General features: G+C 47.2%; 1 protein-coding gene across 6 annotated transcripts in view; it reads right to left on the reverse strand.

The window, feature by feature from the left end:
- Positions 1–11726: 11726 nt before the first annotated feature.
- CACNA1I (calcium voltage-gated channel subunit alpha1 I) overlaps positions 11727–25148 on the reverse strand; it is a 164548-nt gene continuing 151126 nt past the window's right edge. For 2 of the 6 annotated variants that reach the window (XM_038154692.1, XM_038154693.1), the window contains 8 exons: positions 24858–24936; positions 24178–24299; positions 23152–23490; positions 22398–22544; positions 18066–18182; positions 17523–17691; positions 16463–16659; positions 11727–14723 (listed from right to left, as the gene is read on the reverse strand). In XM_038154692.1, coding sequence (XP_038010620.1) covers positions 14019–14723; positions 16463–16659; positions 17523–17691; positions 18066–18182; positions 22398–22544; positions 23152–23490; positions 24178–24299; positions 24858–24936 — 1875 coding nt within the window. In that variant the 3' untranslated portion in view covers positions 11727–14018. Of the gene's footprint in view, positions 14724–16462; positions 16660–17522; positions 17692–18065; positions 18183–22397; positions 22545–22810; positions 22941–23151; positions 23491–24177; positions 24300–24857; positions 24937–25148 lie in introns of those variants that run through there. The other 4 variants (XM_038154694.1, XM_038154696.1, XM_038154697.1 and 1 more) reach the window with 4 other exon arrangements.

Below are 25148 nucleotides of genomic sequence, written 5' to 3' on the forward strand. Positions count from 1 at the left end.
CCCAGGAAGGCAGCAGACTTCCCTAAGAAGTGTGTCCAGTCCGCATATGGGGTCTTCTATGATTCTGCTCCCTCAGAAGGGAGTGTCCTATGAGAATGACCAAGCCTTTCATGGAGAAGCAGAATTGATGCAGGGTGGAGGCTGATTTAACCTCACTGACACCTCCAAACTAGATGAGCCATCATCTCGCACTATTGCTTAGCTCCACCTGCAGAGCCTTGTACCTATTGTGCAAGGACATCTTGAGATACAGCACAGCTGAAGCAGGACTTAGCCAGGATGGATTCCCAGCAGAATCCTGTGTTCCTCATCTCAGGAAGGGGAGTAAAAAAATGAGAGAGCTTGTTTTGCTCTGTCTCATCTGTCTGAGCTGCACATGCCCTTGTACAGCTCTCTATTATTCTTCCTTGCTTTTCCAGGCTGTGCACACAGAATCACATTCCTGATCTCTAGGCTTCATTTAACATCACTTCACAACAGTCCTCAAGGGGAAAGCTGAGCACCTGCTCTGCTGAACCCTGGGGTTTGGAGCAGATGCAGGCAAGTTTACTTTGCTAAGCAGTCCCACAGGTTTGTTCTGCCCTCAGCCCCATGATGCTGGGGTTGGGAAGGAAGACAGACTCTGCTGGAGGAGCAGGGGTTACCAGCTCCTCCCCAGCTTTTGAGCTAGAAAAGTGCTAGCCACAAGGATATCTTCTCCCCCGTGAGAGGGTGGCAGTAACTCTCCAACAGGCTAAAATGCAGATCCTTCAAGCTCCCACCCTTACCCTAAGGCTGACCAGAACTCTCCCTGCTCTCTAAATCACCAATGAGCATTGCCCATGGGATTTTTCCACTTTCTCGCCCAGCTGTGGAGTCCTCTCTAAGCGCAGGCATTTTGTGCAGGCACTGATGGACGCTGATTGTCGTGGATGAGAGGGTGACTGCACATGAAAAGAACCCCAGCAAAGTTCAGTGGCTTGGAAGAATTTTCCTCAAGGGGACAGACTAGTACAAGCACAGGATTGTCCCTGTCAGACAGCTCATTTTCCTCACCCCTGTCCAAGAGAGTGAGAGAGCACTGTCTGCCTGCATTAAGGCGGTTGCGCTGTTGATGATTTGCAAACAGACAGAGTTCACTTGGGGAAAAATGCAAAGTACGGCAGGGCAGGAGAGGAGAGACTCTTTTGAAACAGTTTTGTCTTTTGTTAAACAAAGTTATAAGACCTCTGGGGGTAAATCTATACCCAATTAAAAGTTTAGCAAGTCCAAGGAGATAGTCAAGGCTACAGAAACCAATTGGTAGGAGCCTGAGACTTACTAGCCCTCAATATGCTAATTCACAATGTCTCTGACAGAAGAACATGAGCCAGAGCTGCACAGAGTGTCTAAGGCACTGCTTCTGGGAGGATCACGTGAAAAGTTCTCAAGTTGTTGGTGATAGCAGCCATTGTTCATTCAGGAAAAAAGGACAAAAAGAAGCTGTCCAGCTAGTTTGAAATAGACAATTACCAGGGGGAAAAAAAAAATCTGCCTGAATCAGTCTTGCAATCACCAAGGCTGGTCAGCCTGAGTTTCCATGGTAAGCATTCCATTCCAGAAGCATAAAGCAAATGGTGATGGCAGTTTTGATGGAGGGGTGCAGAGAAAGACAGAGAGAACAGGGTGGGAGAGGCAGGCAGGAAGCTGGGGAAGCCCTTCCCACACATACAGGGCAAGCTAAGGCTGAGAGAGACACAGAGGTTTGGGCAGCTGTGCTCAGGGAAACATGGTCCTTGTCAACAAAGAAAGCTGCACCAAGGACAGACTCCACTATGTGACTCTCCTCCACAACTACTTATTGAAAGAATCCCTGCACTCTTGAGCCTGTTGTTCAGGTCTGGAGGTGGCACTGGCTCTGGGAAGGTTTGGGGAATGCTGCATCTCCTGCAGCAAGCACCACAAAGCAAACCCCAGCAGGAGGCCTGGTAATGTAACTCAGCTGCAGGGAGACAAAGCTGCCACTCATAGAACCAAAGAGTCACTTAGGTTGGAAAAGACCTCTAAGATCATCAAGGTCAACTGTTTACCCAGGTCTGCCAAATTCACCATAGCTACACATCTTTTAAATCTGCTCAGCACCTCCAGCCCCAAGCCCAGGGCACTCAAGGTCACAAATGCAGCTCAACAAATACAGAAGTGTAGTTGGAGGGTTTTACTCTGGTCCCCAGTAGCCTCTAAACTCCTCCAAGGCCAGCAGCAAAGATGCACACAAAGGATCAGCTCCCCACCCCACTAAAACAGTCCCAGCACAGCAGTCCCATGGCCTGGTTATGCACACACACTGCTGGGAAGAGAAAAAACAACCCGATTTGCTCTGCTGCTTGAGCACCCACCCCTGAGTTATTGAGAAATGACCATCACTTGTGCAATAGAACCTTTCAGTGCCAGCAGTAGCAGGAGGCAGATGCAGCACAGGGGACAGAGATTGCCAGCCCCCCCCGCCAGCCCCCGCAGCCCAGGCAGACACACAAACTTACCTTTCACTCCTTCCCTCACAAACTGTCTTATCTCCATAGCAACTGTAATCCTAGGTCATGCAGCTAAGAAAAAAGAATAAATATAGCACAAATGAAGATATACACTATCACCAAACACAGCCTCAGTGGTAGAATCTAATTTTCATTAGAGGCATAACAGTGGTTTTGCATAATTATACATATATTAATGCCCAACATACCCATCTTCAGTGGGAGTTCATTAATTCAGTTCTAAATAAAAAGCGTTGCTCATTGCAGGTTAATTTATTTTTTTTTTTTATTTTAAAGCAGAAAATATTTCTAAAAGCTCCAATCATACTTTCACAGCTTTTCCTTAATCCTGAGATTAACAGAGAAAGGAAAACACGAAGATTAAGTCGGCTCTGAAGTAAAAAACATGGCAAAACACATAACAGCAAACTCTGCTGCTTTTGAAATGTGAGGAGTGAGAGCAAGCAATAAAAAAATTTCACCAGATGCTGCACTGTACCTGGAATTGAGTCCCAAAGGAAAGCATCTAACAGCCTTTGGTGCTTGTGGTGAAAGCAATACAGCAGCACCATACTGAGAAGAACATACCGCTGCAAGCGACCCAACACAACTTTGGCTGGCACCAGAATTTACCACACAGCTTGAGGTCAGCATTTACAAGAGGAGGCTTATTTACTCTGATGGCACAGATACAAGATAGCAGCACCAAGGGATGGCCCCAGCCAAGCACACTGTAAGGCAGAGAAACCCCTCCTCTGCATCTTTCCTTCTTTAATTTACTCCTCAGGTTCCTTCATTACCTACTGAACACAGACACCCCAAGGCTGGTACTTTAGACCCCTCTTTATTACTGTTTCTAGGTGGGCCTTGTCTGAGCGATGGGGAGCCCTTGGTGCTGGTCAGACCCCACCTTTCCTGTGTGCGGGGCAGTGCCTGGGGGTAGTTATTGTAACTTCAGGTGACAAGTGCCAGGGTATGTGGGTGCTCTGGGATTTCACAGCGAGTCTTTTATTGCAAGCCTGCATGTGGCCCTAAGGATGCTCCCAAAGTCCTGACCTGGTGCATGACTGGTGAATGACTAAATAATAAAATAAAATAAAAGCATCCTAAGGAGACATCTCTTCACTAACTTCATCAACATCCTAGCCAGGGAGGCAAGGGAGACTCTACTATTTGGTTTTGTCTCCATAGAGGCTTATTTAATTCCTCACTTACTGAAAAAGCAAGGAGAACTAGGACAAAGAGAAGAGGAGGGCTGAGCTGGAGGAAAGGGTTTGGAGGAAGAAAGGGGGGGAGGTGCAGAATAAATGGAAAGACAGAAGAAGAGATGGAGAGAGGTCTGTGCTAAACAGCAATAAAAATCTCTTGTGGCTTTCAATCGCTGGTTCCTCTCCTCCTTGTGTTGTCATTAGTACACAGCTCAAAGCTCAGCCAGTGTGAAGGAGAAACCTCCCTTCTCATCCAAGCTTCTGCAGGAGGGAGAGGGAACTCACCCTCTCTCTGTCCAAGCCTGTGTCTGCCCTGGCCAGGGTCTTGCTTGTTCTTCCCTGTGCTGTAGTGAGCCATCCCTGACATGGACTTTTGGGATGTGCAGCAGGTCTAAATGCAGCCCCTTCACTCCGCACTGTGAGCATGTCCTGCCCCTGTCCTGGAGGCACCTGAGCCCTGGAAGCCCATCTATCCATGATGAAAAGAGAAATAGCAGCTTGCTGCAGATGCTGCTGGTCAAAACCATATATTTTGTTGTTGTTTTTTTTTTTTAATACAATGAACATACACCTCTGACACACTTGTGCCTACTGTGTCTGTCCTCTCCTCTTGAGTGCCAGCCTAGACAGAGGAGGAGCTTTTTAGAGAGGTCAAATGGGGCCTGGCAGAGGTTTCTGCTGGGCATGAGCTGTGAGCTCAGTGGAGGAAAGAATCCACCTTCTCTCTATGAAGCTGTGCTGTAGGTATGTGGAGGCTGTTTGCCCAGGACTGCCACTGACTACAAAGGCTACCCAGCCTTCTGCCTGACCAGAGAGCAGTGGCAATGTTAAAACCTCCAGAAAAACAGGGTAAATGTTCAAATGTCTGTGATAAAGTTTACCTGTGGGAGCAGGACAGGCATTGAGATATGGTGGCTAATCCAGAGAAAAGATTCAAGATCTTCTCTGAACTGGTGAAGAGAACAAAACCAGCCACTCCTCTGAGTTTCATGATGTCTGCAATTACCACCTCTGGCTGCCAAAAATAGTAAGTAGGCCCTGGGATGGGGAAATGAGACAGACAGGCACTTGCTCCATCCCTGGAATTATTCAAGGCCAGATTGGACAAGGCCTTGAGCAACTTGGTCTAAGTGGAAGGTGTCCCTGCCCATGTAGGAAGGAATTGGAATACCTTCAGGGAGGAGCTGAAATATGACTGAGGAAGCTTGTAGAGACAAGCTTGTAGAGTCCCAGGAACATCGTTATCCCCTGCTTCCCTCCCAGTGGCTCCTGCAGTTTTGATACAAGTTTGGTCTCTCCCTAGATGCTCCTTTCCTGCAGATATCCCGGCACAAACAAATCCCTTGTCATGGGAAACCAAGCCCAGTGTCCCTCCCCACTCCCCCTCTCAGGGTTTTTTTACCCATGTTATCTGCTGTGACTCCAAAGTGCTGTGGCAGCAGCAGGAAGAGGTACAGCTCTGCTGGAAAACCCGGCAGGGTGGTCCCCTCCCTGCAAACATGGTCACTGAGCCACACTGAGGAAAAGCAAAGCAGTGGGGATTCAAAGGACTGAGTCCCTGTTCCCCTTTGGAGGGACATTTAAGCCACCTGAAGAGGCAGAGGGGATGTGTGCGCAAACCCAGCAGGATGAGCTTTATGATTTAAGCAAACAGTGTAAATGCTTAAGTACTTACATCGAATACTGTTCCTGGCACTCACAAATGTACTCTCCTGCCCAGCCGTGCAGAGCAGTCTCAGATGCCATCTCACTGCAGGAACCTGTGAAATTCCATCCTTCTGCCTGCAGGCACACCTGGAAATCTTACGCATGCAGTGTGGCCCTCTCCGCCCGCCCTGCCTCCCCACCGGAGGGGACAGGCAAGTGACACTCAGCCTGTCTGGCAGTGGCTGGGGATCTCTGTGCCATGTGCATGGCACCTTGGAGGGCGGTATCACGGGCTATAAACATGAGCCAGGGGAGCAGGTGATTTGTTCCAATGTTTTGCTGAAGTCAAACAGCAATTCCTGACCAGACAGAGAAATGGAAGGTGTGGCAAACCTGCTCTTCCCAGTCCGGTGCTGAGCTGAAGCTGATGCATGCTCATACCAGGGTAGGGGCTCTCCTGCCCCTCATGGGCTGTCACATGTTCCCACAGCAGCAGCAAGGCAATCACATTCCTCATTCTCTCTCGTGCACACTGATTAAAATCATGCTCATCACAAGTGCCTCAGCTTGAGCACCCAGCCCTTTAATTGCTGCAATGAAGGATATGAATGTAGACTATTCTGAGGCCAGCAAAGCAGAAAATTAGCATTTAGCGTGAAAATGATGCCACTGCATTCTCACCAGTGCAAAGCAAACAACACAACCAGCCAGGCTGCCTCTTTCCTTCCCTACCTGCGTGCTTGGACTCATCCAGTGCTGCAACAGCCCCATTGCTTTCTACAAATGTGAGGCCTCTCCCTCTGAGGCTGCCACCAGGAGACAGGCAGGGGCTGCAAGGTGGCATCTGCTTGCTGACTCTGAGCTTTTGATGAAGCAGGCTTATAAACTCCTGGTGAAATAATCCTCCCTCAGATGTCAAAATGCCACGTTAGCTGCTGCAGTGATTCCTGCAGTATTTACAGAGCAGAAGAGTGCACTGCAAGTGGGGGTGACACTGGAGGAAAGAAACCTGCACCCCTGGTGTGTCCTGTCCCTCAAGGTCAATCATGCATAGGAAGCCAGGAGTCAGATCTTCTTTTCCAGACCCTGAGCTCTCTCCATCATTTGTGCAAATTCCCCTCAGGCCCTCTCACCTGTTTATTACGTAGGCTGGTTGGACACAAATAAACATTAAAATGCTGTGTCCACAGCAGCCTAAAAGGAAAGGCTGTTTTTTACCAGTCAGGCTGGGATGGAGCCATCATCTGGTAGACAATAACTAACCTTCCAAATCTGTGAGCAGTGCAAGGGTGACTGCCGTGCTTTCCCACCCCAGCCAGGGCTGTGCACGCTGGTGGTTTCTACTGCAGGGAGAGCTGCCATTTCCCTGCCCTCCCAATGTAGGTGCCTGAACATCCTTGCCAAAAAGGGAGAGTATTTCAACATGTTTCGACATGGATCTCTGACCTCTTTGTGTTCTTGAGCAAATCAATGATGCTGAAGTGCCAGAGTTTCAGTTCTGATTAGCAGAGGGAGTAACTATTTACATGGCACGAGGAGGGTCCTGCTGGTGCCCAACAGTGCAAGTGCACACACACACACACACACACACGGTGGCTCCCACAGCCCCAGGTCCCCTCATGCCCCACCACGTGATCAGCTCAGCTCCCTGCCAAGCCAATGCCCCTCTTTCCCCTGCCCACAGAGGCAGGTTGGACTAGCACAGGTTGCAGCCCAGCTGTGCCCAGCCCTCAGGCTGCCACGCTTTGTGGTTGCTCCTTGTCCCAGGCCCATGGTACATGGCTGGATGGGGCTCACTGCCCTGGGGCATGCAGAGACCTTTGCAACTGGTTATAGACAGTGTTGCCCAGACATTGCCTGTCTCAGAGCTGTGGGCTCTGCTGGTGAACAGTGTCCCAAATCAGCAGTTTGGGCTGCTTTAATACATCTTTGATAAAAGAGACCGGTGGGAGATCTGTTTATGAGCCACAGCCACCCTGAAACAAGCATATACCTATGCCCACGCACATACGCAAAGCAGCAGTGACTATGGAAGCATATGAATAAATACTGAGCAGACACCAAGGGATTTTCAGAATAGTCTCTCTGTTTTGTTTTTTTTTTTTTATTCAATGCCATGTTGTTTGCTGTTGGCTGCTTATTTTTTTTTACCTTCCTGATTTATTTCCTATGCCTGGGCTTACAATAACAGCAGAAACTAATCAGTGGCCAATGATGATTAACAGTTTCACATGTTATTAACTCTACATTCAGGGTAAGGTGATTCCAAAGAAATTACCAAAAAATATTAGCGTACAGGGAGGACGGGGTAGTTGTATGTATGTAAAGGGATTATACACACAAAAGCAGATCTTTTATCCACACTACCCCATTTACATTGCACTCAGCTCTTCTTTTTAGAAATATCTATTATTAACTAGAATATGTGTGTAGATCATCTTGAAATGAACCCTTCATATGATTCAGATAAGGAGGCGAGAAAAGAAGCGTGTAAGTGAAAAAATAAATTCACTGTGTTGGTGAAGTAATTGAAAGGAGAAATGGAATCACCCACTTTCATTGTTATCCCAGTGATTATTAGATGCAGCGAAGGATGTCAGTGGTAGTTTTAGAGGAAAGTCCACCTGGTGCTTTATCTCCAAAGCTGTGATAGCTGAAAAGCAAGTCTTATACCAAGGACTCGTGGGGTAATAAAAATGTTTGCCTGTGCATGAACCACATACCTTGAGTTCTTGCATGATGCTTCTCCTCCTTGTGTGTGTGTAGCTCTCTCCTAAACAGGAACTTTTCAATTTAAGAGTAAATCTTGGATTAAAGGTGTTTCGCTAAAAAATAGTTTCTCCTCAGCCTGGCATCCACAGAGCCTATGGTATCACTGATCATTTGTTTTGAAGCAGCATCTTAGCCTCTCTGAGTGTTTCTGAGTGAAGGAAGAGGGGCTGCCCTGCCTGCTTGTGCTGGGTGGCTGCTTTTTGAAGATACTCTGCCAGACTCTGTGAAGGAACAGTGCTATTCCCATAGCAGCATAAGAAGTAGAAGAACAGAAAGAAAGCTGTGGCAGCAGAACTATGAAAAATTCCACCTCACTGTGGTCAGCACAAGCAGTAACTTACAGTTCAAAAATTTCATCCAGGGTGAGTCAGCTGGAGGAAAGAAAGGGGAAGGGCTGCAGGAAGAGCCGCTTCGTCTGTGTGGTGCACTATGTGCACCGACACTGCCCCAGCAACCAGAAGCAGAACAGGACAAAGCAACAAAACACAGCTGCAGCATCTTTCAAAGTTCTCCAAAATAATGCAGGTAGTTAAAGCAGCATTAGACAGAAGGTTAAAGTGCTCTGGTCTCTGAAAATGTCCTTGGAAAAACAGTGCCTCTCCCTATGCTATCATTCTGCTCTGTGGACCGTGAGACAAAGGGAGAGTCATATCTGTCGACTTTGGTGACTACAGACAAAACCACTAAGGAAAAAGATTTGTATTCCTCTGTGTCCACAGCACTGCACAGCAAAGGGGGAGTGTGAGCTGGAGCCTGCTGTGCTTTTCATGGCAACAGCCCAGCTGCTCATGGGAGCAACTGCAGGAGGTACGGAGTCCTCCCTGCTCTTACTGATGTCATGGGCATGAAAGATGCTCAGCAGCACTGCTGACACGCAAAGCAAGGCTGAGAACAAACCCTGCGGACGGCTGATCTTTGCAACCCCATTGCTGGCATAAGGGGAAGGGCAGATTGTTATTGCTTATTGCTGCAGCTGATGTTGGAGCAAAAGCAGAGGTGTGCTGCAAAACAGTGTCTGGGATGCTGGTTTTGGTGGGGGGATGCTCCTTTTACTGTAAACTGAGCACATCTGCTCTAGAAGTGGCCAGGAGGCATAAATATTGAATAGCAGATTGCCAGCTCCAGCTCCTGGGTGGCAGGATCTCAGTAAATGTAAACAGGGGCTTGGAAATATGCAGAAGAAGGAAAAAGTGCTGGAGAAGAAATATATATATTATATATATATATATATATATATATATATATATATATATCTAAATGAGGTGGAAGAAGTGAATGATAACTCAAAGACATGGAGATAGTGAGTTCCTACTAGAAACCAGTCCCTAGCAAGGAACAACAATAACATGGAAAAAAGGAGAAGCAAGGCAGATCTCATGAAGTATTTGTGAAGAGCAAGGAAGGGAGACACTTGGAAAGTCAGGTATATATATAAATAAACTGAACTGGGTGGCAAACATCCAGGTGCCTGACTTTGCAAGGTACCAAGCTCTTCCTACAAGGTGCTGTGGTGTTGCATTTTAGTTAAATGGTGTGCTCTGTCTCGCCCCTCGAAAATGTACGGTTTATTCCAAGCTGTGATCCTCCCCTGCAGTATCGTGTATCTGTAATCCCATTGGCCCAAGCCTTATTCTGCACCCACTTTGAATCTCCCTCTTAAGCTGTGTGGAGGAGACCAGACTCCCTCTTGGCCCCTTTTCTCCCTAGGCTCTCCCTCCCTCCCCCTCCCCCCCTTCTCCCTCAGAAACCATGCTGCTCCCGGGGGTGGGACCCCAATAAACCCTCATCTAATCAGCACCCTCAGAAGCCGTGTGGAGTCTCCTTGCCTGCCTGCTGCTGCCAGTGAACATACAGCTTAGGAGGCCCCCGGGGACTCGCCCAAACGAACAGCAACAAGGTGCACTGTGTTTGGTATCACAGCTAGTTAAAAAATCCACGGGGTTTAATTTTTTCCTTCTCTGTGGAATTCTTGTGATGAACCCAAGTGAACCCAAGACACCTCCATATCTTCCATAATAAATGTTGAGGTTTTAGTTACATGGGCTAAAAATAAATCTCTGTTTCTGAGGACAACTTTTGCCCTCATTGTACGGTGGGTGTGCAGGGCATATTTCCTGTAGCATCTCATTGTCTGGGACCCATCTTCAGTGCTCATCAGGTGGACAACTGGCCTGGGATCTTGAGGATTCAGTCACCAGAGGCCACCCAGGTCACAATACCTATGTGATGCCCTTAGGGAACATTTTGAATGTGAGAGCCATTTTGGTGGGAAAAATGCAAAATTCCTGGAAATGCTTCAATGTTTTCTGCCTTATGTTTCTTCTATTTCAAAAATTATTTTCTTGCTCTGTAATGTTTTCAGTTCCTCCCCTCCCACCAAGTCCTGCTCAGCTCATAAGAATTTCACAGAGGACTGGTGGTGTGCAGCCCTTTACACAGGCCTCATAAAAACCTCCAAAACCAAACTAAACAAAACAAACCCCTAAAGCCCAAATGGACAAAACTGAACAATACTGGGCTAATGACAGCAGAGAGCACCCTGGCAGGAATTGCCTGTGGTACAGTCCTTTGTGGGAAGTGGGGAGTATTAGAAGTTGAATAGATGCTGGGCAAATCCTAAGGTGCCCTCAGGTGTTGTCTGGGAAGTGGGTGGGTGATGACAGAGGTTTTTGTGCATACAGCCAGGCAAAGCTGGGAAAGGCAGCTCTTGCCAGGAGAAGCTGCACAACCTGAAGTGCTGCGGAAATCCCCAGCAAAAACCACCAAGTTCTTCCTGGGGTTTAGTGTTGCCTCCTCTTTGGGAAGGATAAATGTTTTCTGCTTCTTATTGAAATAGTTAGTAAATAATTAAAAGAAAGAGACAAAATATTCTTTAAGGATAATCTAGTCTTCTGTTTCCATGGCAACCCCCTTCCTAAACCAGAAGCCTTTTGCTCGAGTCATAGAGGGGAGGGTGAAAGCCCTTTTGCAAGGAGGTGGGTGAGGTGGCATGACCCTGCTGGGAGATGAAGGGGAGACATCCCAGAGAGCAGAAGGACTGCCATAAACCCAAAACCACAGGAGAAACAAAAATGTCACTTCCAGGGACAACCAGGAATAAGCCTAGAGGTATCCATCCAAGGGGCTGTAGTCACCCCATGAGGTCACTACCACCATCCATTTACCCTTCTTCCCTCCCAGCTATCCCAAGTGCAGGCCATGCTTCTCTTATGACCAAATATTGGAGTAATTTCTAGCACTCCACCAGTATCTGATGTCTCTCCCATTGCTCAGTTGAAACATTTCACAGCCCATACAACTGCCAGGACAGCTTGGAGTCCCACCTCTGTGTTCTCTTATGACAAACTTCCAAGGAGCATCCTGTGCATTGAAGTGTCTGGGGTTTGGATGGGTTTCAAATCTTTGGGTTTTTTGGTAAGCCCTACCTCTGGCTTCAAAGCAGCTCTGGGTTTGGGTCGAAGCCTTGTGCAACCCCAGTTCATTGTTCAGCCATTCAGGGACTGATTTCCTTCCCTGAGGACGTGAAACCTTGTGTCGTGTCCCTCCTCTCTGCCCACGGTACAGTGAGCAGGGGCAACTCACTTAAAGAACCACCAGTGCAAAAAAAGCATTTAAAGACCCTTATTATTGCTTTAATAAATCTGTATTTGCATCCTTTCTGCAAGGACAAGGACCCAGGCTCTCCTGTCCTCTACTCACAGGTCTGACCTCCCTGCAGTCAGCATGCACACTTGCAACAGAGCAAATGAATTAAGTCCCCACAGTAATTATCCTTTTCCTGGCTGCTGGTCCCAAGTGATGTGCTCGCTGTTTACAACCCTGGTTTGTAAGATGCAACAGCTGCTTTAAAGTCAGACAGGTCACAATAAAATCAGAACATCTTTTGTGCTGCCCTCTTCACAATGCTTCGTAGGCCAGCTGGGAGACCTCTGGAAGGGCTGCAGAGGCTCTCTTGGTCTGATGGAAAAAAATGGGACAGGGAGCCCTGCTCCTTCTCCTCAGTGCTCTAAACATTTCTGTCTCCATTAGGCTGCTATCATCTCCCTGCTGCCTTTCTCAATCTGTCTTCTCTGACACACCTGAGTGGAACATCCCTGGGGTGGTACATGACATCCAGAATCCTTTGTTCCCCGGATGGTCGGTTTTCCTACCCACTTGCTAATCTGGGAAGGGTACAAAATCTTGGAGTTGCTGCAGGAGGAGATTCAGGCTGGCCCTGCCAGGAAGGAGACTTGTGCAGTTGTACCACTGGAAAAGCAAGGAGGGATGCAGCCTCTGGAAGCCTTGTTGCAACCACGTTGGGAGAGGATCATACTGGATAGAATCCTGGAACCTGAGGCTGGTCATGCCCTCACTCTCTGCAATCCTCCCCATTCCTACTGCCCTGCAAGGCAGAGACAAGGAGAGCTGCAGTTCTCCTTGTCCCTCTCACCCATCTCTCCAGCTGGTGAGCTCGTTGGCCTGGGCACAGCACACATCAGCATCCTTACAATGGCATGCACACACAAACACACCCACACTCTCCAATCAATATTCGCTGCTCTCCATGCCCACGTTTGGCACTGATTAGGACTCTGGTCCCAGCTACACTGATGCAAACCAGGAAAATGCCAGAGGATGATGCTAGGGAGGAGACAGAACCACCACTGAGCTGAGGATGTCCTTGCAGGGTCTTCCCACTGGAACCTGGAACAGGGTTAGCCCTCAGTCAAGGGACTGACTGTGTTTTGTGTTGTTGAAGCCCCTTTGCTTTTATGTCTTTTCTAATATTCTAGGTTTTGTATTCTTTTAATATATATAGCTATAGATACAAAAATAACAGATAGGTTTCTCTAGGGATAATTTTTGCACCTTTGGGCTTCTAAAATAAAATATCACAATTACTGCAAATAAAAGGGGGAAAAGTTCAATTTCCTCTCCCCTTTTTACCTCCCCCTTCCCTTCCAGCCTACTTCTCCCACTCCAAATATCCGCATGAGCCTTGTAATTTTTTTCCCTTTGTAGTTTTCTTTCTTTGGAAAATGAAAAAACCAAACCCGCAAAACAACAACAAAAATAAGCCATGTAGCCTCCTTCTATGAGCGTGCCCGCAGTGTTCACACATTCCCTTCAAAGCAAGGCTTTTCACCTCAAAACGTTTCCCTGTGGTCCATGGCTATTTGCTTTTCTCTGTTGCTGGGGCCAGATTTTCACCTGCTGTAAATCAGCATGAATTCACCCTAAGCCAAAACTCTGCTGCTTTACACCAACAGCATGTTTTGCCAATTTATGCTCATCCTGAAGATCTGGCCCACAATTTTTAACCTTGGAAATGGAAGCATGAACAATAAAGAAGTTTCCAGAAACACACAAAGCAAGCCCCAGATGCTCTTCTCTTGCCACTTACCCTGCTTCCCTTCACCTCACCCTCACGGTTTGGTGCAGCAGCTCCTCCAGGCCCCCCATTCTGTTGTTCCTCCCTAGCACTTTCTGAAATTCAAAATCTTTCAGTAAAAAAAATAAATAAATCGATCTCTCTATATATGTATATGTATATAACTAAACAGCTGCCACATAGCAGTCACCTGGCTGGAGGGTCCTGTCCTTGCCAGCCCCATGGCCTTTTCTTGTCACTATAGTCTCTGGGGTGATGGCCCAGGTCTTGCCCTCAGGCAGGACTGTTCCCGTATTGCTTGCACTCTCCCACACCTCTGAGGTACGGTACCAGAATATTTATTATATATTTATATGTGTGTATATATATATATATATATATTTACGTATATATATATATATTTATAAATTTTTGTTTGCCTATTTTCTTTTTCTTGCAAATCCTTTGGAATTGCTGCCAGGGAGAAGCTCGTGAAACATGCTCCCCATGCCAGCGGCCGAATGCTCCCTCCCTGCACCTCAGGGACCCTCATCTGTTCCTCTTGCTGACTCCGTCTCCCAGCTCCAGCTCGGAAGGGAGCGGGGAGCTGCGGTCCCCTGTCCCCAGTCTGCCGGGGCCATCCGGCTCGTCTCCTTCCCTGGGCGAAGGGGCGTCCTTGCAGAAGTCCGTCACCCAGGAGGGCATCGAGAGGAAGCCCCGAGGGTCAACGGTGTAGAAGGGCTTGGCGTGGTGAGCGGCGGCGCGGCGGGGCGAGGGGCTGGCGTGGAGGCTGCTGGTGCTGCTGCACTTCTTCACCGCGGTCAGCCCCGGCGGGGGCGGCGAGAAGAGCGAGGTCAGCGAGAGGCTGCTGAGCGTCTCCGAGGGCTCGCTGTTGTTGCCGCCCCCGCGCAGGCTGCTGCCCGCCCCCTCCTCATCCGAAGGGTCCATGGAGTCGTGGTGGGTGCAGCCGGGGCTGGTGCTGCCGCCGCTGCTGTGGCTGCGCTGGTGGCGGCACAGGCTCCGCAGGTTGAAGAGCCCCCGGCCCCGCAGGCTCCGGCGGCGGGAGGCGGGGGACTGGAGGGCCGCCAGGGGTCTTTGGCTGCCCGCCGCCGGCACGGGGCACAGAGCCACCGGCAGGTCCAGGGCGCACTGCGGGGAGTCGCTGAGGTTGAGGCTGTTGTCCTCCAGCGTGGTCTGCAGGCTGCCGGCCGAGCTGCTGGTCCGGCTGTCCAGCGACGTGTCGCTCTCGGGGGACTGCGGAGCGGCAGCACGAAAACACAGTTCTCAGGAAGGAGATGGGCAGTGGGCAAGAGACTTACTGGTTTTGGGGGATGCTTAGGGGTGTGAAAATAAGCCACCGTTACAGAAAGGGGGAAAGCTCCATTCCGCTCTCCTTTGCTTGGGAAGGGAGCCATAAACCAAGCAATGCTACAAAGCACTAGCCGTGCAGCCTGCCACGGGGATTTCTTCCTGGGTAAGGAGGAGGAAAGGATTCAGAATGAATCTGCCCCTCCCACGTGAATTGCTCCACCAAAGGGAAGGGATGCTGTGTCTGTGAGCCCTGCAGCACCCACCACCATGCTCTCCCTGATGGTCCAGGAGGCACCAGAGCAAAGATTCCCTGTAGGTCCTCACTCATGGCTTGCCTATAAACCTGCCACACAGACTGGGGACACATCTACCAGCTGCACAGGAATCAAGGAGCTTCTGTACAGGCCTCCTCTCATTTAAAAAATCAGCAATATCTGGGGAGAGAAAAGAGGCCCCATGGTTCTTTGGACCAGCACTAGCAGGAACTACCCTTGCATTTAGGTACAAAGGTGCAGTCCTCTTCCAGCAGGAAGAGGAAACAGCCTTAATTTTCTTGTATCAGGGCTCATCTAGTTGAGCTGCATTTTAGTTGTTTCTAGGAAATTGATCTGCACTGTGTGATCATCACTGGGACACTACACTTGGAATGATGCATGTAGGACTGGAAGCAGTCTCCTGAAGCAGTCTCCATAGTTATTCAACACAGTCTGTGTCAAATAATCAGAAGTTTACTAATTTCTCCTTTACAACAATTCAGTAGTTTTGTCCCAGTGGTGTGCCAGCTCCTCTTTTGTGTCTTAATTTAAACCAGAAGTTTCAACACTGCAACAACTCAATCTCAGACCAAGGCTAAATTTATCCTTGGTGGATTTATACACATTTGTATTGTCATATATAGCTGAATAACACCTGATTTTATTTTTTCAGTTTGTCTGGAACAGAGTGCCCCTGTTCATGGAGTATCTTCCAAGAACAATAGCAGGGATTTCTACTGGGCTTTCATCTCTGCATCTTCTACACTGCAGAGACACCTGACGTCCCCCCCAGTGCTTTTGTTCTTCTCTTTTCTTAGTGAGAAATAGCTGCCTTTTCAGAAAGAGATAGCACCTTTCTGGGATGTGAGAGTTAAGTGGGCAGTGCAAAATAGTGAGCTTAGGGACACAGTGTGTGGATGGGCACTAAGGGATGTGGAGGATGCAGGTGGGAAGAGGCCTATTCCAACAGAGAAGGTACGCGATTTGCAGTCACAGTGTTAAAAGGACCCGAGGTGGCCGTGCAGCTGTCACCTCCCTGGCCCACACCATGGCTGCTGTGCACACAGGTGTATGCAGCACACCCAGTGCCAGGGACCCAGAGGGGAGCTACAGAGTGATGTGATTTCATCTTCATGTGGGGCTCACTGCAGCTGTCAAACTATTAGTTGATCCAAAGCAGAAGAACAAACGACTTCACGGGGTGAGAGCTATCCAAGACCACTTTGTTATACTACCCTCTCTCCTCCCCTACCCTTCTGCATTCTGCAGTCCACTGTGCTCCTCCTACAGACCCAGGTTATCCAGGCTACCCGTCCCGTGAGCACAGCTGCCTCTCTCCTGCCTCTGCCCTCCTCCTTGCTCAGCCCCCTCTGTTTGGTTGGGTGTGAAAATGGAGTTTTCCTAGCAGACAGAAGCGAGGTTCCTCACCTGATGGAGAAGTGAGCAGTTCACACCTGGAGATCTCAGTGATGCCCACGAGCCTTGCAGAGAGATCTTAGGAAGGTTGATTGGACATGAGACTTCCTCAGGCCCTGTTTGGGTGGCAGAGATGGCTGGATGGAAAAATTCTGTTGGTACAGGTAACAGAGGGGAAGATGCACCTGGAGAGAAGGGGCTGGGAGGGACTGACAGAGCATCAAAAGAAAGGGGAGGAGAACAGAAATAGAAGGGAAAAAAAAGTTGAAGAGTCCTCTGATTTTATTTTGTGTCTTTGCTGCTATTACACTGAGCAAAGTCTCAGGTCCAGTGAACAAAGGATATTCAGGAACATGCACTCCTGGCCAAGAAGCCTCAGTCTGGTGTTCAGTCTAAGGATCCCACTTTTTGCACAAAAACCTGCACCAGACCAGGAAGACTTAACACAGCTCAGAGCCCTAAGCTAACAGGCCAGCTCTGCCGTTGCTCTCTCAGAGAAATGCTGAGCTATAATGCCTTGATTCAAGTATATATTGCTGCCTGAGGACATTCATCCCAGATCCTGCAAGGCAAGGGATGAAGGGAGATAAATTAAGTGGTGGTTTGGGAAAGCTGGGGACCACAGGAGACCAGGGCGTGCTCAAGAGTAGAACTGGAGCACTTCCACCAAGGGCAGATGTGTGTTATGTGTTCCCTGAACCTTTACTTAGTCTCAGGGGGCAACAGTGTTTTTCTGGGCTGAGTGAGCACAGTTCACCCAGCTGGCACGTCGGGAGAATCTGTCCTCACTCTTTTCTGACTGTGCATGGGTGCACTACTGCAAATGGAGATCAGCACTTTCACAATATTGCACAGAGTCATGTCTGAGGGAAGATATAAAAACTAGCAACAAAAATGGAGGAACTGCTCCTCCCCCCATTCCTGAAGCAAATTAGTGAACTGAAAGCTAATTCTTGGTTAGTGTAACCCCAAGTCACATTAACTCTCCCCCTGGCAGAGGGAAAGCAGGAGAAAAACAGAGCTGAATCAACCCACAGTTTCAGCAGACCTGGAGAATGAGAGCCCTGCTCACCTTTGGTACTTTCATGCTTTAGCCAAGACTGAACTGAGTCGAAAGGTGTATTCTCCATTTCACACAGGTAACTGTCTGGGTTTGTAGAGCCATCATCACTGGATGCTGGAAGCAGGCATTCCCCCAGATTGTCTGCCCCAGTGGAGTCAGGGTTGTCCTGGCCATCCTGCTGGAAAAAATAAGTGAGGACAAAGTGAATTTTAATGGAAGATGATAGAGCAGACTTTTCAAAGCCTCAAGAAGAACAGTTTCTGATAATAACTTCTTCAACCCAGCTAAGAGATGCTCAATTTTCCAGGCCAATTGCATTTTGACTAATTCAGAGGAAGCTACTAACAGTACTGAAGAGAACTTTCAAATACATGTATTCTTTTGTTCTCCTCAAATCCTACTCCACAGTATGTCTCTATGGAGAAGCTCTTGAAAAATGACCAGAATTATGTTCCTCAGCAGGGACACCTGGATGAATACAGAACACATGAAATGAGAAGGGGCGTAAGTACAGCACAGGGTGTAAGATGCCCATGGCTGTCTGAGGCTAACCTTGATCTCCTTAGGATTCAGCTGAGCAGCATTTCGATTGTCTGACTCATCTCCTAGAAGGATGGAAGAGGACTTGTCTGAGTTGAGGGATAATGCTTCCATTTCAGCCAGCTGGACCTGCAGGAAGGGAAAGGAGCTGTCACAGGTCATGCCTGGAATCCACATTTCAAGCAGTCACACTGTTGATGGTGGATAAGTGAGAGCCTGTAGACCCAAAATCAATTTTAGGTTATATTCCTTGGATATATCAGGAACTGTCTAACCCAGAACTGGGCTGGGCAGGAGAATTCATTTTTTAAGAAAGGTTGAATACATGATCTGCAAGCAGGCTGCTACCAGTCCATGCTCCTCTAGTGCCAGAATTGGAGGAACGAGTCCTGTATCTGTCACAGTGGTAGAGCTTGCCCAAGGCCCTGGAAAAAAAGCCAGGCAGGCAGAGGGGTCCCTCAGCTGGTGACAGGGCAACCGGCTCTGCTGAGGAAGGCACCACAGACAGCCCTGCTTAAACATGAAGGGGCTTTCATTCCAGGGAAAGTCATGCCTTTTGCAATCCATGCCAGTATCATGCTTTTCATATTCTCTTACCTTCATTACTGAAACCCTGTTTCTCTCCAGCTTTCCTGCATCTTGCCTTTCCCTTCTCCTCTAACCTACCCAAGATCTTACCTAGCACCGTCTTCCATTCTGTTCTCCATCTCTAAACTCAGCCCCCTCCCACACACCCACACTTGAGCTCTCCTGCTTTCTGAAAGCAAGTCTGACCACTGCATCTCTCTCATTCTTGTGCTTCAGCTCTGCTCCAGTCCCATGCCTGACCTTGCTTCATCTTTTGGCCTGTTTCATACCACATGTGCCCCTCTCCCATCCTTTTTCCTCCAAGCTTTTAAATCCCCTCTGCCTGACAACTCTTTCTCACAATGCCTGAAAAGCATCTTTTTCTACCAGCCTAAGCAGTTACTCTGTCCCTCCTGTGCTTGGATTTCCATCACTGGTCTCTGGAGTGCCAGAAGTTTGCACCACCAGCAGCTAACTCTTGAGGGCTGTATCTGGGTAGTCTCAGTCGGGACAGCTTCTGGCCATGTGTTTGTGTTTGCAAGAGGCAGGTACAGCTCTTGCACCATGACAGCAGGTGAAACGTTTGGAGAGATGACTTTTGAGCTGGAAGTTTAGTGGCTTCTGCCAATGCCAGAGACTGGAAGAGGTCTCCATCAGAGGGATAATGCACTTTAAACAAACAGAATGGAAAACCGGAACTGGATTTAAATAAAGTGTACAAATAACATCCTTATTTGAGATATTATTCTTACACAGGAACATGTGTCAGAGAGAGAGACACGGAGAGAGCCCAAAACCAACAACTGCTCCTCAGAGCATGAACACATAGAGAGCCCGCAATGAACTTATGCCAGGGATGCTACACAACTGCCAGTCAGCAACAACTGCTGCAGAGAAGCAGAGTCTTCATTCAGTCCCACTTAATGTGAGTACTCATCTATTACTCTCCCAAATGCTTGCTACACCAAAGCAGCCTTGCAGCTGTGCTTGTAGAGACGCGAGCATGACATGCGCTAACATCTGTGACTACCTTTGCCATCCATAAAAAAGGATTTCAACAAAAGCCAGAACAGTCAGTTTGTCACTGAACCACTTGCTTGAAAATTCTGACCACCCTGAGATCTACATAAAACCCACAATCAACAACGTCACAACTAAATAAACTGCAGGTGTGAAAACACATTTCACTGGTGCTCACTGACAAACTCCTACCATGGCTAAACACACTTCAGTCATCCATGTACAGAAGTCTGTCAACCATCCCAAGAGTGAAAGGATAGAAATGACAAGAGAAGAGTTTAGCACCATGAAAAAAAGGAGGTTTTGATCTTTTTGCTTCCCTTATGGTAGAAAATTTTAAAATTTGTTGACTAAAGATGAGGAACAAAAAGATAATTTAAATTGCAGTGAGGAAGAAAGGGCTGTTGAATAGATCCAAATCCATGAAACCTGCCAGGAGCATCAGCCTGAGATGCTGAACAATGCACAGATATCCCTTGGAAAACAACTACTTGCAGATATATCTTTAGGAACAGACCCACAATCACAAAAATCCTTAATTGTACAAATAATTGGTTTGAAAATAAAGTATCAGGAGCATAATTAGGAAAGCCACTGAGCACTTCTGCTCAATGCCACGATAGCTTAGCACACATTAACAAGTTTGAGCATACGTTTAAATGTTGTGTCCATCCACTGTGCTCATCATCTTGGTGAATTAAACTACCAATGAAATTGGAGTGGACATTTCTGCCTAATATGTGATTTTTGTCAGAAGGGTGGCTTAAGGCTGATCGGGAGGACAGCAAGCATACTGGTTTTTCTAACACACACATGCACGCTTAAGAGCACTGGATAAATAGTTTTGCCTATGTAACTTGCTGTCAATTTCTTCTGGGACTGTACAATTCAGTCTGTGTACAATGCTCATTTGGGTATATTGATGTACCAGAGTACACTAGAATTTAATGACTCTGTGCTTTGCTGATGTTAGCTATGACTCCATATAGTGATTTACTATTTAAATTTCCTCAATTTCTTTTTTCTACTTTGAAATATGAAGAGAAGGTCATGGTCAGTCCTGGCTTAAAATCCTAAAGTATCACTTTGAATCATATAATCCAAAATAAAGAATTTGTATTTTATTACTAAACCGATTCTTGCATAGATAAGTTCTTTTCAATTCCACATTTTAGATGTATTGAAACACCATTTTTGAAAGTAATTTACTGCTCTATAACACCCATTAGAAAGTATGATCTAAGAATAATTTTTCAGTTGTGATAATTACATCAAATTCTTTGCTCTGGCTGTGAGTTGCATTTGAAGATTTTGCTAATCAAGTTTCTTTGCTGGAAAGGTAAGAAAATGAGTTGTCTTCACTCGTAGGCTTGATACTGAAGACTATCTGTGAGGTTTTCAAATGTAGCAAACTAGCTGCAAATGACATGACTTGGGGGCAATCATTCTGGACTGCCTTATACCTCATTTGCTGAGAAAGCTGAGCACCAATTGCTGAACATAAAGACTTAAGTAAAGCAGTGAAAATTGCAGTTAATTGAAAACTAGTTATTTGGTTGCATTAATGCGGAATTCATTTGCAAAGTGTCTCAATAAGGATAAACTACAGCAATGTTTGCATTTTTATAGTTTCAAAAGGAAGTAATGGGGAAAAGCAGACAGCTGAGAAGCTGGAAAAATATCAGAGCATCAGAACTAGGCATCTGAGACCAAACAAAATATTGCTTCTTCAAACATGAATAGAATGATCTGCCAATAAGAGTTCTTTGCCCAAGTTTCCTTGTTCCTTTATAAGTTATAACAACATATCAAGTCAGTTATGGGGAAGGAGAGCGTGAAGTTTGCCACTGATGTACCAATTTACTGTCAGAAGAGCCACACCACTGCTACAAGTCTGACCACAGAAAATCAGAGCACCTACATACAATAAAATGATTTCAGAACTAAATTAGTTCTGCTACTAACTTAACCCTTCCCAAACTATTTTGCTCCTCAAGTTTCACAACGTGAAAAGACTAATTGCTTAGGAAGGAGTTTTCCAAAGCCTCTACCGACTTTAGTAGCTCAAGTCTAAGCCATTTGGTCCTGCTCTTAGCAACAACCCATTTGTCAGCTAACAAACTTTCTCAGTGGGCTCACTTTATTTAGTTTTTGCTCAAACAAATTAACTTATTTCACTAATTAACTGATTTCAAACTAACTAACTAATTTCACCACAAACAAATCCTTGCTCACAGATGTGACACTATTCAACAAAACATTTAAACATGTGCTTAACTGATCTACCACAACTGACCTCAATAGGGAATAAGCAAGCACATGCTTAAAATGACGACAAAACACAAGCCTAAATCTCCCACTGAATTGCTCCTGAGTGGTCTCATTGGGGTGAGATCCTTAAAGTCCTCTGTCCAACATGAGCCTGAACCTAGACTTTTGCAGAATTGAACACAACAAGAGCTGCCAAGGGATGCCTTCATAGTCATTTCGCTACAGGTCATTCAGTCCCTCCTGACACATGTCCTGTCACGTCTCACTTTTCCACCACCTCAAACATCCATGTGTGGCTGAGGAGGGCAGGCCTGTACTAGAGGCAGTACCAGCACTTCACAACAGATAACAAACACAGGTCAACAAGCTCTACTGTCTACACAATCTACAGCGAGGAGCACACATGGGACGACCTGCGGGCACGTGGGTGTGGGTGTGCAGGTCTGGGGGGAAGAGTCCCCTCACACATCCTCGTACGCAGGTTACCTCTTGCTTGTCATGGTTACACTTCTCGCACATGGCCGGCGAGGAGTAATGATGGAAGACGGAGCCCGATAGGTTATCGATGATCATTAACTCCCCGTCGAAGGAGTCCTTAATAATTAAAGAGACACTGTCCAGCCATAAGTTCTCCTAGGGGACAAGAAAGGGGGGAGGATGGGAGAGATCATTTTAAGAATGTCGAGTTTTTTGCTTTCAAGTTTCATGTGAATTTGGGGCTGGGTTCTCCACCCTGACTCATCTGGAGCAGCATCTTGTTCTGCAGGTACTTGCACAGGGTCACTGGGGGGAACATTTGCTCCACAGGGTGTGTAAAGGTGCCAGAGTTCAATAAAAAAAATAAAAAAATAAGGAGGGACAGTCTTGACTCACTTTCAGTGCTCACGTCTCCCTTCCAGCTCTGCTGGAGTCACTCACTCTTGATCTGCCATTTCTCCTGTACTCTTCTCCTGAGTTCCCCTCTCAAATTTGCTCCTGTCACACCTTTAGCTGATCTGCTCCATCCCTCCTCTGCTGGCCCTCAGGTTCCTACACCATGATGACAATGAACAGGACACACTGCTGTCATAGCCTTGTCCCTACATGATCCTATCAACTCAGAAGTCTACTGCTGAAAACAAACCTTTCACCCTGAGGTGGAAGACTCTGCTACTGCTAAGCCCTCAATAATCTGAGCTGCCCAGCTAATGCCCACAGCTCCTTGCTGCAGTCTGGTTAGTAAGTTTAAAGGTGTACTCACCTGGGCTGGAGAGTAACATCTCATGCACAGATGTCCTTCGGGTTCTGTTCTACCACCACCTCCTCCTGCTCCTGCTCCTTTTGCCTGTCCTGAATTTGGAGAGCCTGACTTGTGGGAGCACAGCCCATGAGTAATTTCCATCTCAAGCTCAGCATCCATCTCTGCATCCTCCTGGGCCTCCTTGTTGCTGTCATCAAGATGTTTCATGAGCACAGCTACCACCACGTTGATGAGGACAAACTGGGCTGTGAGCACAAAGCTGACAAAGTACAGTGGGGAGATGAACTGCAGGTTGCTGAGACAGCTCCGGTCATCGTGGCTGCAGTCACGCAAGGTATCCTTGAGGGGAAGTTGGGATTGAGAGGGAACAATGGAAGGAAGGAAAGACTAAAGTAAGAACAGAAGCTTGGCTGTTGTCTCTGTCAAAAAACACTGATGCTAATGGAAAGAACAAGATGGACACTTCTATCACCCCATACCTTTTGGCATAATTCCCCAAAGAATCTGGGACACCATCCAAAGGCATATGAAGCAAACTTTCAGACCATGACATGTTGCTGCCACTGTAGCCCCACACATGTGAACAAGACCAAAAATGAGCAGGCTGGTACTACCTTCTCCCATCTATTCTCAAAACACCATTTGTGATGAAAGAACTTTCCTTTCTCCATGTTGTCCGAAGGAAGTATTTATTTTGTGTTCTCCTGGTAGCTCTGCAGATGAGTGCCATGTCCAACGTACATGTCCTGTGCAGTCCTGACTACACTGGATATTCCCTCAGCCGAAATGATTTTCTTGTTTCTCCCCCAAGGAAAATGGGCACTTTTCTCAATCAGATGTCTCTAGGACTAGATGAATTACCATAGTGGGGAGAGAGACTCTGGACCAAGAAGGGACCTTATCTAGCAACCCAGCTTCTGTGTTCTGTTCCATTCCCTTTGCTAGCCCAAGCTCTGCTGAACAGACCACACATCAGAATTTCTCTTTCCCCACAAGCAGGAGATCCTTGCCCCAAGTCCCAGTTACCTTCATGATCCCATTCCAGTTGTCACCCGTGGACACCTGGAAAAGTGTGAGGAAGGCCATCCCAAAGTTCTCAAAGGTGGCATGGCGGCTCATGCCCTCACAGGGGTTCTCATCGTTGCACACTGAAAAACAAGGGAGCGCAGAGCGCTACACTCAGGGGAGGACACACTACCAGCCCTGAGACCAGCAACATGAACTCACAACCTGAAGACCTCAGGTGAGGAATAGTATCAGCACCCTGCCCAACTGTTGGCTGTTTGCCATCAATATGGAAAAATCCCTGATGGGCCAGCCCCAGGATATCAGGCAGTGTAACTACTGCTCAGGGGGATCCTCCCAGCATGTCATTGTGCTGCCTTTCTTCTTGATCAGTATTCCATGGCAAGAGATGTAAATAAAATTTCACAAACTTTTTCTTGCAATCTTGAAGGCAATGTCAGGGACAGAGTGCAGGAAAAGCAAATGTTTAAGAATGTAAGAGAAAATGGAGGCTGCTCTTATTTTGTTGGCCTGCTAGGATAACAATAATTTAGAGGGAAATTCCTCTTACATCAATCATGCAGAAGGGAGAATGAAGTGCATCAAATAACTCAGTCCCTTTATTGAAGAGTTCTGATTTTGAGAAACCCCAACCAGCATGTCTATGGCTCACATTGAAGCATGGTCTGCTTGAGACTTACCCAATTTTCCAAAGAGCTCCACTCCTAGAGCAGCGTAGATGAAAAAGAGGAGCATGAAAAGGAGTCCAAGGTTTCCCACCTGAAAGCAAAGGCACTGTCAGCCTATCCCAAAGCCTATTTCATCTGTGCAGAAAGTGTTTCTGTATTTCCAAGTCTGAAGAGAACAGCAGTGAAATCCCGGTATACAAATGCAACCAAACAATTGCTCAACACTTGAGAAGTGTTCAGGGATGGCTCCAGTTGCCATCAGGGCTGGGGGAGGAGCAGGAAGGTGGGAAGAGAAGGCATGGA

The sequence above is a fragment of the Motacilla alba genome, chromosome 1A (genome assembly GCF_015832195.1).
Source record: "Motacilla alba alba isolate MOTALB_02 chromosome 1A, Motacilla_alba_V1.0_pri, whole genome shotgun sequence".
In the NCBI taxonomy this organism is placed as follows: domain Eukaryota; kingdom Metazoa; phylum Chordata; class Aves; order Passeriformes; family Motacillidae; genus Motacilla; species Motacilla alba.